General features: G+C 39.0%; 1 protein-coding gene across 6 annotated transcripts in view; it reads right to left on the reverse strand.

Moving 5' to 3' along the window:
* Positions 1 to 2,958: 2,958 nt before the first annotated feature.
* The window catches only part of Cnot4 (CCR4-NOT transcription complex subunit 4), a 130,910-nt gene continuing 115,572 nt past the window's right edge, over positions 2,959 to 18,296 (reverse strand). For 2 of the 6 annotated variants that reach the window (XM_023713615.1, XM_023713616.1), the window contains exons 11-12: positions 5,032 to 5,244; positions 2,966 to 4,342 (exon numbers count right to left, since the gene is read on the reverse strand). In XM_023713615.1, the coding sequence (XP_023569383.1) occupies positions 4,041 to 4,342; positions 5,032 to 5,244 (515 nt within the window). In that variant the 3' untranslated portion in view covers positions 2,966 to 4,040. Of the gene's footprint in view, positions 4,343 to 5,031; positions 5,245 to 18,296 lie in introns of all 6 variants that reach the window. The other 4 variants (XM_004629854.2, XM_004629853.2, XM_004629851.1 and 1 more) reach the window with 3 other exon arrangements.

Here is an 18,296-nt window from a genome sequence, read left to right on the forward strand (position 1 = left end):
TATATATATATATATATATATGCCTTTATTTTTGAGACAAAACTTTTTACTGTAAATTAAAGGAGCACCATTGAAAAGAGGATGTCAAAAAGAGATCATCTCTAGGGGAAGCAATGGCAGGCACTATTTAAACCAAGAAATAACATGGCGACTCATGCTTACTTGCCAATAGCTAAAGACAGTCCTCCTTGGTCCTTCTGCAAACTATTCCTATTATTTATAAAAGGAGAGCACAAATACGGGCTAACATAGCAGATCAAACCTATGTGTCTGATTTCTTCCCAAAAGCTCAGCAAAATTAAGAGTAAAGAAAAAAAGAACAAAAGAAAACAGCATCAAAGTGTGGGGACTTCACCTCTCAGATAAGCAGCTACTTTGATAATATCTGGAGAGGAAAGAAACAGATCTGAAGTGCTAGCAGCCAGGCCCTTATCCTCTTGGCTGGCCATTCTCAGACCTCTCTAAAGAATCTGACGGCAAACAAGTCCTAAATGGTTCCCCAACAGACAGACCAACCACCCATACCCTCCCACAGATGAACTCAAAGTTGGTAAACTCAATTCATATTCTCAAAACTTCCGATCAAATTTTCAGTCTTACTCCTGGGCAGAGAACCAAGGATTGCCACACACTTGAAAAGTTGATTATAAGGAAGATGGAGACCAGAGCAAACAGATAAGATCGACTTGACAAAACAGAAATGAGAAGAATAAGACATAAACAGTTGAGAGAAAATCTCCTAGAGAGAAGAGCAGAAAATAGATGGGAAACTAGAGACAAGGAAAATTAAAGAAAAGACTAAAAAAGTCCAATATTTGAATAATGAGACTTTTAGAAAGAGAAAATAAATGCAAGAAATTTACTAATGAAATAAAAATTTTTCCCAGAACTGGATATGAGTCTCCAGCATAATGAATTAAAAGAGCCCCTCCTAGGAACACCATTTCAAAACTTCTGAACACAGAAGATAAACCTTCTATAAGCTTCCACAGAAGGAGAAAGCAGATTTGACATATAGTTTAGAAACAGTTTTAGAATTTTTCGTTAACAATACTAAAGGCAAGAAGGTAGTAATGTCTTCACATTTCTGGAAGAAAACGTATCTTCAACTGAGAATTCCGTGTCCAACCAAACTACCTACTGAGACAGAATCTTACTTGCAGACATGTAAATCATTAAAAGATCTCTCTCTCTCTCTCAAGGAACTTTTCTTGAGCAATCATGAAAAATGCCACAAGGTACAGTACACAGGGATACAAGAAAAAGAAAGTCCAAGGAAGGAGACAGAAGTGAAATCCTAGGAAGGACTGCTACGCACCAGACCTGAGTACTGTAACCCAAGAGACAGATGCTAAAGAACATTCAGCACCAATTTCTACTGCCATTGTACCATCCAGATCTATTTGGTCCAGATACTTGTCCATAACTACTGGCTTTTGCCCAAGTCTAATAACTCTATTCTCACTGCCATGCCCTGGAGAATTATCAGCTCAGTTCCTTTGTATCCTAGATTCACCTCTAAGTGTGGTACTTTAATCTACTCCAGAAGATGGGAGGGAAGCCATGGTTGACCTTAGATACCAAAAGCAGCACATTGCTCCCTCCTTCAGACTGTACTTCTGCCAAATATTTGTCAGTAGACCTGTCAAGATACTCTAAACGGTTAAGTCCAGGTCTTGCTTGTGACCTTTAAAGCTTATCAGAAAAGCTATAGCTAAACTATGATCCAGAGATGTTCTTACCTTTAAAAGCCTTTCTTAGAGTTGACTGTAACATTCTTTCCTTATGCGGCCTGGTTGGGTTTGTTAGTTTTAAAAAAACAAACAATATAGTGTGCACAGATATATACATAGCTAGCAAAACTCTTATAGGACTGACACAGAAATCAAAATCACGGCCATATGGACATCGAAATGGAGCTTGGCAAAGGCATTCAGAAGGCTTATTAAAGATAGGGGTTTTCTGTATGCATGATTCATTCAACATACACAATCACTGTGCAGCCCTGCAGGGCAGAATGTCCTCCTTTTACAGAAAATGCAACATTTTTATTGGTATACTGTCCTCAGGATCCCTCTCCACCCAAAAAGGTCACAAGTCACTGCTTTGCGCAAATATTCCTGGGGTGCTGGGCCCTCACCCTGTAATGCAATGTGAAGGTCCAAGAAAGATGTAAAGTTCACGGGATGGACAGCCTGTAGTTTTGGGTCTTCTCTTTTTATCACAGGAATATTCTGGTTAATTTTACACAACATTTTTCTGTCCCCATGGTCAGCATCTATTTGTGGTGACATTTGAGAATATCTTAACACCTCCAAAATGTTTGTTTTAAATCAAAGTAAGTTTGAGAAAATCAGTCTGAACACATACAACTTAGATCTGCATCATTCAACCTGCAAATATTCCCTTATTGGGAACGGCTTCCAAGCTGCCAACTTCTGAATGCATCCAAAATAAGATACGCAAACCACATAATTAGGGCTGTGGAAGACAACATTCAAGTTCTACAATCTGCCTTCTTCCAGTCAGTGGCGTGATCTCTCTCCATTATGAGGCTCTCCCTGAAATGGGTCATCACAAGACATGGTCACCTTCCTCAGCATCTCCCCATCCTGACACTCACAAGTAGCGCGACCTGTGGCGTGTGCTGGCTGGCCCTTGTGCCGGGTCTCCTCAGTAGAACCAGCATCCAGCTCTGCACATGCAGCTTCTCAGCTGGAAGGCTCAGCCCGCATGGACACCAGCGAACCGAGAGCTATGGGAGAGGTGCCTGAGGACAAGTTGGCAGTGACTGACTGTAACTGATCTTGTTTTATTTTCCTAATTTCATCTTCTAAACCGTCCTCCCTGTGGCTGAAGGTGTGAAGCCAAATGGAAAAATGAGATGGAACTTGTCACAAAATGTTTCAAACTGGCACTCAACAGACTAGAAAAACAAAAGCAAGAACAACCCAGCGGGTCATCATCAAGTTTTTGTTTTATTTAAGATTTTAGTTTTAATTCTGAAGAAAGAGGTACATTTCCTTGTTTTTAGTTTTAGCGTCAGGTTATACCAGGTTTGTTTTCTTTTCTCCTGTCTTGAATACTGCACAAACGTCCAGAAACTACAGGGTTTAGTAACAGCTGCAGGCAAGGAGGTCAGAGATTTGCTCTTGTTGGTGGTCAGACGGCCCCAGAGCAGTGCTATCTCAGAGTGCCCTCGTCAGGTGGACTTAAGGTCAAAGAAAAACGATTCTGACAGAGGAGAAAGACTGAAGAAATCACGTACATTTCAGCTCTTACATTACGTATAGGTATTAAATCTGTGAGTACTTTTTTCTTTAAAACATTTGAGTTTACTTTAAATCTAAAGCCCAAATTTTTCTCCTTTTAAAAAAAAATCACTTCTCCCCTCCTTACAAACTCTTTAGCAATAAGCCAGTTACTACTACAGATCAATTTCTCTTTCCATCAACTTCTGATCAATTCTTTTGCTTACTGACACGCTCAAGTCCTTCCCATCAACTTGACAACAGAATTAAAAAATTAAATTAAAAGCATTTTTCCTGCAATAATGATAGGCTGAATACAAGATGAATGTCAGGACCACTGCCTTCCCCCATGCATTTAGCAATCTCATTTAAATTAACCTGGTTTTCAAACTTCTGCAGTTGATAATGCATTTACTTGACCTTTCCTATAGATTAATCGTCATTTTCTGCTAAGCAGATTATGTCATTATTATGCGCAACAGACAAACAGTAATTTTCTAAGTATCGAGACTGCCCTTTGATTTCTTTTTTCCCTCTCCTTTTTCAAAAAGGCATTTTTAAGAAACATTCAACATTGTCACTCAAATGCTAGATCAAAAGAAACTTTTACGATTAAAAGAAGATGGTAATGACCCTGTGATCGCATTGCATCTGGGGGCAAGGAGAAAAAAAATGATCAGGAACTGGATTCTTCAGAACGTAAGAGATGAGAAGGGAGCTGTAGGTGGGTGGAGAAGGAGAAAACAGGGTGGGACAAATCCTGCATTTTCTATTGGTTTCTCCTCTTGCCTAGTGGCGGTCCAGTGTGGAGCTCTGTAGAAGATCTGTGGGGGCTTTGCTGGGGGGTCTGAAGGCTGTCTGAAAGCCTGGGGGTGGGGAGTGGAAGCTGGAGGGATTTGAGGGAGGCGGGTAGGGATTCCAGCTGGCTCTGTGCAGGGGGATTTGTGTGCTGAAGGGGGCGCTGTGGTGGGTCTGTGACGGGGCAGCGCTGGGGCCGTCCATCTCTGTGAGGGCCTGGAGGGATTTTAGCCAGTGTGGAGGATTGTCGTCTTGAAGAGAGTCTAAACTGTTTCCTGAAGAGGCTGGAATACCTGCAGGGAGAACAGAGAGTAAGAGGCAAGATGGTGAGTCCGTAGAGAAAGAGTAAGGCATTTGTCAAACAAATGTAAAAGACAGAAATGATTCATCTAATCCAAGAAACACAGAAAATGTAATTTTAAGTTTCTTCTAAAAATATCATTTAAATCGTATTTCCCTTTTATCTACCCCCCACCCCAACACGGACCAAGATTTACTGTCACACAGACCCATGCCTCTCTTCACTATGAACAAGAGACTGATTCCAACTGTCACAGAAGCAGAAGGCAAGAAAATAACTGCCCAGAACTCTAGTGACAGTATCTTCCCATTGTGCTCGCCTTTGTCTAAGAGGGACACCTACCAAGACAGCCTTATAATAGAGAGCTTTATAAAAAAGTGGAGTATGTTCCTAAGACGGCTCAGTCAGATGCTTTTGTACTCTGAGGCCTAAAAAACACACGCATGCTGCCAGACATCAGCACCCACATTGACAACGAGGAGCAAGCAAGGCACCCAATGGATGCCAGGGGACACCACGAGGCAGACAGGTTCACCAAGACCCCAAGAAGGAAGCAGGCCACGGCTCATTTGTGGCTTTGTTGAAAGGAACTGATGGTGAAGAGACCTCGGTTTTGATGGACTCTGTGCTAAAAACCAAACTGATGGCCATGACTGGAGCTGAAGGGAGTGAGAAAGTTACCTGTGATGATCGCTGGGTCTGTCCAGCTGCCAGGGCTGTCCCAACTCACGCTGTCGGTGGTGGCAGTGTTGGACGGTGGTGCACTGTGGTTGGCGTTGGAGGGGGAGGAAGAATTGGGCAGTCCACCAAAGCTGATGTTAATGTTGGGTAGAAGTGCCCTTAGCCCGTCCTGCCATTCCTTCATATTTAAACTCTCTACAGAACTGCTGTTGTCTGGGAGATTTACCAACAAAAAAATGAAAGATAAAAAAAAAAAAAATAAAAAGCTGACGTTAGAAACATATGTTGTTCTTTAGTGGTTACGTGGGAGAAGACTTACTCTTTATTGAGCACATAAAATGGGTTGTCCTAGTGAGATACACTGGGTAGGATTTTTGCCCGTGAGCTCAAAGTCCTTGGAAGCAGAGAGGGGAAACTTGCTTCAGGATCAGGACAGGGAGCCTCTTCTCTTTCTAGCCTCTTCACTATGTGTGTACAAGTCAATAATCCAGTTGAAAGACTCCATGTTTCAGAGCACAATCTAGTTCCAGCTACGTTATGAAGCTTTAGGGAGGCATTTAACCAGCAGAGCTGAGGTGTTCTATAAAAATGTGGTCTGTGAGGTTATAGGAACTTATTTCTGAGCCTATTATATGGAAGGAAAGTCACTTTATAAAGAATAAATATAAAATAGATGAAAGACAAATAAGTTCTCTTAATTGTAAAACTGGTAATGTTTTGCAGAAGAGAAAGGTAGTAATGAAGCAGCCTTTGACTTTGAAAAGAGTATTTTCTCATTAATCACAAGGACCAAGGAGGGAAGAGCTAGGACACCTTTGGACGGAGCAATTCCCAGCAGCCTACTCTACTCTGACGGTCCTATCGATTATCCAACATCGGACAGCATGCCTGGTCTATTTATGAAGAGCGCCACATGTAAGACTCTATCAAAGCAAAAAGTCTTTCTATAAATGTGGCTAAGCTAACTTGATGCACTACTATTCAGAATCCACACAGTGTAGGTACACTGGCCTGGGGGCTAGATAAACTCTAATGGCTACTAAGAGTAACTGTTGTATTGAAAATAGGAACATGAGTGAAATTATCAACTAGAGGTTTTATGGGGGGAATAGCAGAGAAAAATATTTCTGGTTCTACAGAACTGACCAACAATCAACACTGAGGACAACCATGGTAACGAGGGTGGTGACGATGTTCTATTTGGCTTAGTCTGTGCCATTTGGGAATTCAGAACTTTCTTTCTATGATTTTGCTTTGCATCATTCACTGACCTTTACCAAATAGTATCAGGTTTCATCAAGTGAAAGATTTACCTCTATGCATCTTATTTATAAAAAGACAAAAACCTAAACTAACTGAACATCACCTCTGAACTTGACTAAGATGAAGAAAAGCACACCACATGAACAAGAAAACAGAAGGGAAAACAAATCCCTCAAACCCACATTCTTTTCATAATCCATGTTACTTACTAAAAATCTTATCCTCCTTATATTTGCAGATTTCACATTTGCATTATGCTATGCAACTTATACAGAATTCTTAAGAGTTAATTATTTCATGTGACCCTCACAACAACCCTGTGAGGTAGGCAGAAGAGGAATAAAAATCTACATTTAATAGATAAAGGAGTTGGGTATGGTGGCACATGCCTGTCATCCTAGTACTTGGGAGGCTGAGGCAGGAGGATTGACATGAGTTTGAGGCTAGCTTGGTCTATTAAGTGAGTTTAAGGCCACTCTGAATCACAGAGAGACACTGTCTCAAAGATAAATAAGTAAATAGATGGACTCAAAAAGAGTCTGCCCCAGTTCACAGAATTCATCATTGAGAATTTGAACCCAGACATGGAGAATTGTATTTTAGAAAAACAATATCAACAACTGTGTCTTGATTTTTTTTTTTTTTTAAATGGATCAAATGCTTAAAGGAAAACCCAGGGGCCTCTGAAACCCACAAGTAAAAGGCAACAAGAAAGAAAAAGGAAACACTACGGATATGACCACTACCATGACTGCAGGAGAGCAAAACACTGTGCCTAAAAGAACACACTGCACTTTGTAGCCAGGAAAAAAATCTTACCAAGAGTGCATGTATCAACTCATACCATGAATGTAATCATCACGTGCTGCAAATATGTAGCAATAAAAAGTTTTTTAAAAGAGTCAGAGAAAGGAAATCAGCTAAATCCTTATCAAAATAGCTCATCTCAGTTCAGCCTCACTGGCTTCTCTACCTGCCTACATCCACTGCCTCTGACCCAGATGCCTTTTGGCTGTGGGCTTCTAGTGATTCCCTTCCTTGAAATGCACACTGCAGGTTTCATGGAGATTTTATTGTTGCTAGAGATAGAACCCAAAGCTTGGGACATGGTAGTGCTCTGTCACTGAGCTACTCTCCTAGCACTGCAGCAGTCTGGCTATGTTCACCATTACTGACACACTGTACCCTGCAGTACTCTGCAGGGAGCTATCTTAAGCATTGTGGGATGACTAGGAGCACTGTGGACCTCTGCTCAGTAGATATACCAGGAATACTAAGCTCCCAACTGTGACAGCCAAAACCATGCTTAAACATTAGCGGAGTCCCCCACTGAGAACCACTGACACCAAGGAAGCTGATTCTCCACCTGGATACACTCTCACTTTCAAACAGTACCACTGACTCAACTTGATATAACTTTGCTTCTTGTTATATATGTAAGACCTCACTCTGGGCCAGGAGTGGTGGCACATGCCTGTAATTCTAGCACTTGGGAGGCCACGGCAGGAGGATTGCCCCAAGTTCAAAGCCAATCTGGGATACACAGTGAGTTCAAAGCCAGCCTGAACTACAAAGTGAGACCTTGTCTTAAAAAAAAAAGAAAGAAAGAAGACTTTACACTGGCAATTCAATTATGTGCAAGTCAGCAAATCCAAAAGAGCATCTTACAGATGAATTCAATTCTAAACAACAAACTTACACTAGTAAACTTTCCCATAAGCCACAATGGGGAATTTCTGAGTTGCCAGGAGCTGGCCCTGAACAGAACAGTCTTCCTAGGAAATTGTCTATCATCTTCTCAGAGGTACTATGTGGTAAATCTAATTAACAAGTCTCCTCATCACCAAAACATTACAAAGACAGAAACATGGAAAAGTAAACTTTCCACAAAGACTTGAAAAGACCAAGCAAATTACAATGAAAAACCAAGCTACTGAACATATTTTATATTAAATTTATTTTTAAAGAATATAATCAGTATAATATGTTAGAGAAGGACTGTTTATTTAAATATTTTATGTTAACAAAGATCACTTGATTTGTATAAAAGCATCAGTAAACATCTAATTTACCTGGCTGAGGAAGTCTTTTCATTATGGTTAAGCTATGCAGCTTGTTGGTGGCCTAACACTCAACTCATACTACACTGATTATTAAACACTAAGGAAATTTGTAATCTAGTTTTTAGCAGCAACAAAAACTCAGTATAAGCCAGGAGATAGCTCAGTGACATAAGCAGCTGCCTGGCAAGCACAAGGTCCTGAGTTCAATCCCCGGTACCAAAAAAGAGTCAGTATAAAACGTATGTGTTAAAGCTACCAAGCTAAAAGACAAAGAGGCAAAGAAAGTCTTTACTGAGTACCGCAAGTGCGCAAAGAGCACAAAGGCACTCAAACCATCCCCTCTGTTCGGTGAAGGACCCACACTGGTGGGGAGTTGAGGTAGCATTCATGGAATCCTTGTTTTAGACACTACCTATGTCCCCTTGAACCTGAACATCTCACAATAGGTATCTCTATGTAACACCAAAAGAGTCCAACCACTATTAGAAAGTAGAGAAAGAGATAAGCAATGACTATAACTTAAATTGTGTTCTGGAATCAGACCTTGTGGAGAACATCATAAAACAGAAAATGGCAGTGGCATGGGCAAGAGCACACAAGACAGTGGCCAGACTGTTTCTTTCTGGTCCTCAGATTAACAGTAATATATGCATTATCATGAAATGCCTAACTATAGACCGCAAAGTGTAGACAAACCTGCTTTCTTACAATAAACTGTCCTTGGTTGCCAGCCAGTGAGTTTTTCCTGTCTGCACAAAATTTTCACAGGAAAGAATGGGGGAGGGAGAGATGGCAGGGCACTACCATGTATCCCTCCTATCCTACTTTAAGTATTATTCCATTTGAAAATTAAGATCTGCTTCTAAAAGGGTGAAGATGCAGATGTACAATGACAACATGGTGAGATAAAACACCCTTCAGACAAGCCCTGAAACAAAACGCTATTCTGTATGTTTATTTCCACTAACACATTTTGGGACCACCAAATCTGGGTATTATGCTTCATAGAATTCTCACCTGCTATTTCTTTTCAGTGCTCTCTTCATTGAACATTGTTGAACATTGTCACATGAGCCTTATTAGCAGATCTGGCACGAGGCATCTAAATTCACAAATCCACAGTCTATAGTTTTTATTTTTGAGTGAAGGCAGCAGGCTCCCATACTGGACCCTAATCATTGGGTTTCCACTGTAGACTGTACTACCTTGGGGCCTAAAATTTTGTATTTTGAGTTATACTGCTCTGTGACAGTGATCACTTCCTTATGCGAGTAGTCACTGAATCCTAATTACAAAATATTCCCAAAAGGCCACACTGTACTGCAGTTGGTACACCATAACCAATGGTTACTGCAGAAAGCCTGGATCTACATGACCTTGTTTTTTTTCCCGAAAGCTTCTTTCCTGTCACTTTTACCCCTTACAGTTGAAGACCAAGGACTCCTCCTAGTTCTTGCACTTTCAGCAGGGATTCGGCTGTCCTAGCTTCCTTGTGTCAGGCCTTCTTGGCTACCCCACCCAGATGTCTCCTTTTGGTTCCCAGCACTTTGGGGGCTGGAGCCCATCTCATCAGTATTCATTCTAAGAGACCAAACTCCTCAAACTTCAACAGCAAATCTGACTGACTCAAATATATGAATTATGCTACACTGAACTTTAAAGAGCAGGCAAATTTGTTGTATCTGAACTTCAAAGAAAATATGTGTCTGTTGTACTTTAGGACAAGCCCAAAAATCATTTCAATTTATTAATTACAATATGCAGGGAAAATGACTACGAATGAGTTCTTTCAGACAAACATCACAAAATCAGTTTATGAGAAAATGTTATTCTGGATACTATTATTACTCTTAAATAATGGTAAGAGTTCACACTAGAATTTCTAGGATTATGTTTATTATAAAGCAAGACAGACCAGTACTTCAGAGCAGATAAATATGCTAGGGGAACAGATACTTTTGATAGGTTCATAGCTCTGAAAATAAAATTTACGATACGTGAAAAAAATTTAAGAATTCAAATGAAGAGTTCTGAGCAGAAAAGAACTTTAACAAAGTAAGAGGAAAAAAAGTCAAAATTTGTTCACACTAGAAGAAAGTAAAAATGATATAAATAGAAAAATCTGGATCAGCTAATACGATTTGTGCTATCTGGGCTCTATTTCCTGTCATTTTCTGTAACTAGAATGCTTTCCTAATCTCTTCAATTAATTTTTACTCCATGTTCCAAAAGTCTGCCTTTTCTCTTTCACCCAGATCTAGATGACAGTGCTTATGGCCCAGACAACGCTCATTTGGCTACAGTTCAGTGTTTCAGAAATTCTGTTCTTTAAGATAGCCAGAGACTTGAAGGTCTGACTTGAGAAATGCTTAACAGTGCTTTTTCTTAACAAAGTCTATTTATAATTCTATGAGCAAATGGCTCTCTTTAAAATGATGTAACTCCTAAAACGAAGGGAAGTTTTGAAACCTAGAAAGTTTCTCTGCCTGTAAACCAAGAGGAAAAAAACCCACTAAAATGTTTTTAATAGTGCTTCACATAACAAAATACAAACAAATATATCTTTTAAAAATCCAGTGCATCAATGTTTAAATATGAAATGCTTTTTAAAAAGCACATATTTTACTTTTTTGGTTCTGGGAATCAACCTCACGACCTCACATTTTTCAGGCAATGCTGTTCTACTGAGTTACAGCCCTGGCCCCCAACACAAATATTATGATACCATGTGTGATAGTAATCAAGGTCTATAGTACATAGTTTACCCTTTTCCTATGCTAAACTCTTCATTCACTCAGTACTCTGTACACTTGAGTTTAGTACTAACAATTAAGTAAATTTAAGTAGTAGCTTTGTTCTACAAATGAGGCAGCTGAGGAGGCTAGACTCTCATAGTTTAAAATAGCTAAGGTTACTGAGTTTAAAAATGTCAAGCTCAGTAATCAAAACTAATCTAACTCCAACGCACTAGGTCTTGCAAAGTGCACTACCCACCAGTTCTTGTCCTGGCAGGACTCGCCACTCACAGGAGGGGAGGGCAGACACAGTGAAGTAACTACAACATGTGCCAAGCTACAGTGAGCAAAGTCCCCTGAGCATGAAGAAGGAGCTGGTCCATTCTGCCATGCTGCATGGAGGCTGACCAGTGACCAGGGAAGCATCAGAGGAAGGAAAAGCCGTGATAGAAGAGAGGAAAGGACATTCCACAAAAAACAGGGTGGTGCAGGCAGCAATCATCATAGGAAGTAGGCACAGTTCAAAATACAAGCAGATGTGTTTGCATAATGTGCTTTTTTGTGGGTACTAGAATGTTCCTACAAGAAACTACAAATCTGTTTTGGAGCAGATTCAGATCATGCGATAACAGGAAGATGTTTAGATGACTGCTTTATGAAGAATGCACGGAAGCAAAATTTAAGGGGGAAAACAGAAGAAATGACTTCTGAGAGATGTCTATGTGTAAAGCTATATACATATAAAATGAGAAAAAAAGTAAAATTTAACAAAACAGACATACATTCTTAAAACATCCCAAACCAGATCAGAGGGAACCTGAATCAGAAAATGTAACAACAGACCAAAATAAGGGTGCCTCCGCCCACATTTCAAAGAGCTGTGAAGTCCAAAATGAGGAGCTCTGAGGCAAGCATGAGCAGCGAACACAAAACTGAGCACAGGTTCTGAGCACCTCCTCGTGAGGAACTCCAAGGACAGTCTTTGGAGCCCCCAGTCAAGAAGAGGATGTACAGATGACCAGAAGGCTGAATGGATACAAAACGGTAGACACGCAGAACATCAGCCACCCCCACGGCTTCTAAGGTCTGAATCTTCTGTAAGAACACGAACCTGATAAAAATCTCTGACTGACCATCTATCTGTCTTCTGACTAACGAAGAGTGGCTGGCTATTGTCAAAAAACAAATGCTAAGGGAATTTGCCATCATTTCAGGACTTGCAGGAGTGAATAATAACTAGACGTACTTGACTTCTTGGGTGGCGGAACTACTTTTTCCAGCTGTCATAGTGCACTGTAATTATTATGTTTCTTTTTTCCTCCTAGACTCAGAATTCAGCTTTGTTTGGAACATGAACATCACTAAGGACTTCATATTTCCTAAATGAACAGCTCTGAGCATTTGCTTCAAGGTTTTTGTTTGTTTGGGACAAGAGTCTCACTATGTAGTTCAGCAGGCCCTTGAACTCACTTATGCAGCCCAGGCTGGCCTCAAACTCACAGCAGTCCTCCTGCCTCAGCCTCTCAAGTGCCGATATTACAGGTGTACACCACTATGCCTAACCTGTTTCAAGGTTTTTAAGAATATAACTTTTTAAAAACTGTCAGAGAAAGGATTAGGCATTGTCCTACAGTTATAGTGATTTACACACAGGACACAGAAGATTGTAATACACATCATTCTGACTACTACTACTACTAATCAGAAAAAGAAAATGACAAGAAACAGGAGGTACTTCTATGGGAAGAATCTGATGGGAATAGATCTGAAAGAAAGCTTAGAAAAGGTGGATACAGGTGTACACCTACCTGTACATGACAGTATCATAATCCTTAGATTAAAATCAGAATATGTAATAATCTGAATGAAAAACAGTGAAGGAATAAAAAAAAGCTATGTGTAGCACAGAGAGAAAATTTAAAAAGGCTACTGCTCAGCCAGATGCTATAACATAGAGCTTTGATAAAAGTCAGAATAGTTCTGTATTCCTTTTACTTCCATTTTATACATAAAATCATGATCTTCTTACAAAAGGGGCGGAAGGAACAATAGGTGAAGGAGAGAATGAGCAAAGGTGAAAAGTCGGCTAAAGAGCATCTGCGTATTTTTCTAGGTGCAACATGAATTATATCCCAGGGTATTAATCATATCCCAGAGAAGATCACAGCACCACTGTTAAGTAGAGGAAGTGGGAGAAGCTACATGCTCAGAATTTGTTCTTGTGGACTCTGAAACAGATTAGAGAGGCTTAATGATTTCTTTAGAAATGCACATGAAAGGTTTATTCATCACTGGTTTTTGTTTATGGAACTGGCAATTAAATGCAGACCTTGTTCATGCTAGCAAGCTCTATACCACTGGGATACACATTCCCAGCTCTTTTTATAAACGTTTAGAGACAGAGACTTGCTACCTTGCCCAGGCTGGCCTCCAAATTGCAATCCTCCTGCCTCAGCCCATGGAACAACTGGGACTGCAGGTGTGCCCAGCCTATCAACCATGGTTCTACCTTCTTTTGTTTGGGGGCATTTCTCTGCAAATAAAATTCGGTATTTTGGCTAGGTCCTTGGCTACTTTTCAACTAAAGTATAAAAAATATTAAGCTTTCATTATGAAACTGAAATATACAATAAGCTTTTTTTGAAACTGCAAAAGTAGCTTCTATTGACAACTGTCTTCTATTGGAAATATCCCCCTCCTACAACCTGGGGCATACTTCCTCTCGTCTGCTGCCTGCTGAGCCGCCGCAGACTTTATAGCTGGCTCTTCTCCCATCTCACTGACACATCCATCTTGAGAAAGAATGGAATAGAATGATCAATGAGAGTTCAAATGAATTTTCATAAACATTCAAGCATATGAAAGTAATTTATTCTTTGGATGTGAGAAGAGTAACACATCTTGAATTCAGCAGTTTCTGCTAAGTTCTCCCATGAACCTGTTTTGCTGCAAGATGGCTAAGTATGACATGGACTGCAATCATGTCCAGATAAAGTTACACACAACTTGGGTCACTGTTTCAGTCTTAAAAGTCTATGTGATGCTGCTTCATTAATGTGTGACTGATTTTTACTATACTTAACAAAATTCATTTAAATATGCAAATAAGCCAATTATACAGACAAGAGAATAATGGAAACTACATCTGTTTTTTAAACTATAATTCTTACATTCTTCAAATGTTATTCACAATATCAAGAAAATTCATTTACCACATAAAATCAAATCACAAAACTGGCATAAACTCAGATTTTAAAAAATGCATGAAGAAATTATAGGACAGAACAGATCTAACAAGTAGTATATATGGAGAAAGGTCTAGTGGTTTTATTCAATAGGCTCTTGTCTAATAAGACATGAGGGAAACAAAATTTATAAAAAGGTGACCTTGAGAACATGTAGACAGATGTGCAATCTATAAATTAACAATGGTATGTATGGCTCTGTGCAAACTACAAATGATAGCCACTTTGAGCCTTGTTTCCTCATTTATAAAATAGATTAATTTTTTTACAATATAAAAGGATTCTATAAACATAAAAAGAATAAGTATTAGTATGAAGAATGATTTAGTGAAAACATAAGACTATCTAAGCACGTGACTATATTCAAGTGTGAGCTTCACATTATGAGAGGTATTATCAAATCAAAAACACACAAAAAGGAGACTGAGACTACAGGGATGACTGCTAATCATGTTACACAGGAATAGCTGAAAGAACTGAGGCTATCTGAGTTACAACCAGAATTTCCTAGTGCTAGACAAGCGGTAACTGCCTTCATTTAGTTGACACACTACACTCAAGAGGCAGAAATGGAAATAGATTAGAAGATTTTGGTTTATCCATAAGAACAAATTCTTTTTTTTTTTTTTTTTTTAACGTATTTGGTACAGAGTCTGATTACGCAGCTCAGACTCATAGTGTTCTTCCTGTATTCAGCCTTCCCGGTGCTGGGATTATAGGCTGAACCACCACACCCAGTCTTGGTGGCCAACTCAGGGTACCCAGGGACAGGGCCAGTGTGGCATGTGGTGCCAGGTATCGAACCCTGGTCCCCACACTTGCCTAAGCGGGCATTTAGTCTGCTGAGCTATCTTGCCGACCCTCAAAACAACTCTTAACAATTACCAATTATATTTAAGAACTTCCTACCTAGCCAAACATCAGGATCCTAAAACAGCTTAGCAGTATACAGAGTTCTAGAAAACCAGGTATTTTACAGAGGCATTCTGAATTGTTTATGTGTTGTGAAGAACTACTAATATTTTTATATATAGATTTGTGAATAGCACAAAAAAAGACCATAATGGCAAGAAAAATGTTATTAAATACAAAAAAAAAATTTTTTTTTTTTTTTTTTTTGGTGGTACCAGAGATGGAACTCCAGACCTTGCACTTTCCAGGTAGGCACTTATGCAGCTAAGCTATCTCCCCAGTCTTTACGCAAAATTTTGATAGGGCTGGTGTTGGGAAAATAACAAGAAGCCACAAGCTATTTACTGAGTTCAAAGGTTAAAAAGGCCAGAAGAGAAGGAATAATCATGTAGTTGGGGACTGTGGGAGAAGAAATCTGAACACAACAGAACTAAGCTATTTTAACTCACAGGCAATGAATCTCGGATACTTTTCAAGTCTGTTAACACAAAGCATTGCTTGTAGGCCTCCAGAAACAGCATCACCCTCCTGATCATCATTTTTCATTTGATGAACATTCCATGAATATTATTCGGCACTGTTTTCTATGGAGCTGCAAGAGCCTCTGAACAGACACCTTGTTCTGCTTGGCTTTCTGTTTATACTGGGTAACTATAGGTAGGACACTCCAAATAAAGCCAATGGTAGCTTTTGACTTTTTTGTGTCAGTAAAATATTTGTATTAAGGGACAAGTTTTTCTTTAGGCTTATACTCAGGTCAAGTATTTTGTTGTCTTCGGCAGCAATTCTCCTGATGGTTATACGTTTACTGAAATTCTTAAGATGTTGAATGTTCATAATTTTTCAAATTAAAAGATTTTAAAATGAAGCTATTTAAAACATCAAAATCATTTTTATGGCACTTTGATTAGACAGCACACTTTTATGTCAACAGTGAAGAAGACATCAGTCTCATCTTTTTCTAAAAGATGGTTCTATCAGTGTATTATCTGAAGTGGTTAAAACAATGTTACAAAACCCAATGAGCGTTATGCTTAGAAAGTATATTTTTATATACTAAAATGATTTTATTTTGGAAAAACATTTCAGAAAGTGATATCATTTCTCCATTATTTTAAACTAAAACTTACTAAAACAGGTATGACAATAGCCATGGTAATAAAACACTTCTAATCCAACAAACCAATCACACATGTTTACAAATTCTAACTTGTGTATACCTAAACCAAGAGATATTTGTTAAAGTTTATTTTGAGGTTGGTTTTTAAAGTTAATGTTTTTCAAAGCAAATATGAATATATTGGAAGTCAGCTATTTTTGCTGTAGGAAATGCATGATTTAAGGGGTAGGCCGGAAGAAACTTAAATGTACATTATTAAGTGAAAGGAGGCAATCTGAAAAGGCTAGAGATAGTACAATAACAAATATAAAATATCCCAGGAAAGGTGAGACAATAGAGCCAGTATAAAGAAAGATCAGTGGCTGCCACAGGGCAGAGGGGAAGGAGGGATGAACTGGAAAGGGACAGAGGCTTTTCAAAACCTCACTGTAGTCTATGGATTCTGAGGTATATCCAGAATGCTGATAATTCATCAGTGTAGGTTCATCAACGGTAGCACTCCATGGGACATGAACTGGACCATGAAGGTGTCGGGACACAAGTACATGAGAAATTGGTCTCATTTAATTTGGGTGTGAACCTAAAATAGCTCAATAAAATGAAGTACTTTTAAAAGGACTGTTCTGTCTTTCTACATCCTTATTTCATCATCTAGTAGGGTGGATGAAAGCTTTTCACTTCCAATTTTCAAATGATGTCTCAATTTAAAAAGGAGTTAAAATTCAACTCTGGAAAAACTCTTCAAAGTCACAGACAATGTGCTGGTGTTGACTACAACAATGTTTACACTATACAGTTGTAAACATTCAACTGATTACTTTGTATACATGCATGCACACTTGTACACACGCACACATGCACAGAGTTAGTCCTAACAACACATTCTCCCAAGACCTACAAAAGATGATATTCCTGTGAGGATAGCATTTTAAAAGATTCTGATGAATTCAAAGACTTATATGCTCACCAGCTGTCCACTAAGGGGCCTTCGTTTAAAATCATTTAAAATATATATTTAAATGTTCATCCTTAGCTATGATTTATTATAGTTGAATATGGAACAGATTGCCAGAGATGGTCTTGACAGAACCAATTCTCAGTCAATGTTGAATCTTACTGCAAAAGAAGGAAAGCAGGAAGGAAAGAGGGAAGGAAGATTAGATGAATACATTTTTAAATATAAATAAGTCAGAAACTGTAACTCTTATTCAGATATCCTGGAGCTTTACACAGAATTAGAATTAGCATTTCACTAAAGAAAATTCTATTAAAATCATGTTTATTTGTGAAACTGTGAATTCTAGTCATATTATGAAGTTAAATGACCTTTAAGAATGTAAAAATGGGGTACATTAAAAGATGTCAAACATTACAATGTTAGTCTTTACTGAGTCAACTCCCCCCCCCCCTTTTGGAGATAAGGTCTTGCTATGTAGTTTAGGCTGGCCTTGAACTCACTACGTATCCTAGGCTGGCCTCAAACTCATGGTGATCCTCTTGCTTCAGCCTCCAGAGTGCTGAGATTACAGACAAGCACCACCATGCCCAATTTACTGCTTCAACAGTACAATGGTTTTTCCTCAGTCTGCTCTAAAACCAAGACTGTTTAAATGTGTTGTTTTGATGTGTTGTGTTTAAAAGTGAGCAAAGAAAGAGGAATAAAGACTATAAATGAAAATCAAAAGTCAATTTTGAAGTAAACTAGACTAGAAGAATAGTTCCCAAGGAGATACAGGGTCTCGTGGCCAGAGTGATTTTGGAGTGAATACAGCACCATGGATGAGAGAACCCTCTCCCATGTTAAGAAATAATTCAAGCCATCTGGGATCCACTAGACAACATTAAGATACAGTTGGAACCTCCCTACTAATTGTAGGCGTCATGTAAAAAGAAATAATTTCCTCTTTGTGCAAAGAAGGAAAAAGAA

Source organism: Octodon degus, unplaced genomic scaffold (assembly GCF_000260255.1).
Source record: "Octodon degus isolate 3935 unplaced genomic scaffold, OctDeg1.0 scaffold00032, whole genome shotgun sequence".
In the NCBI taxonomy this organism is placed as follows: domain Eukaryota; kingdom Metazoa; phylum Chordata; class Mammalia; order Rodentia; family Octodontidae; genus Octodon; species Octodon degus.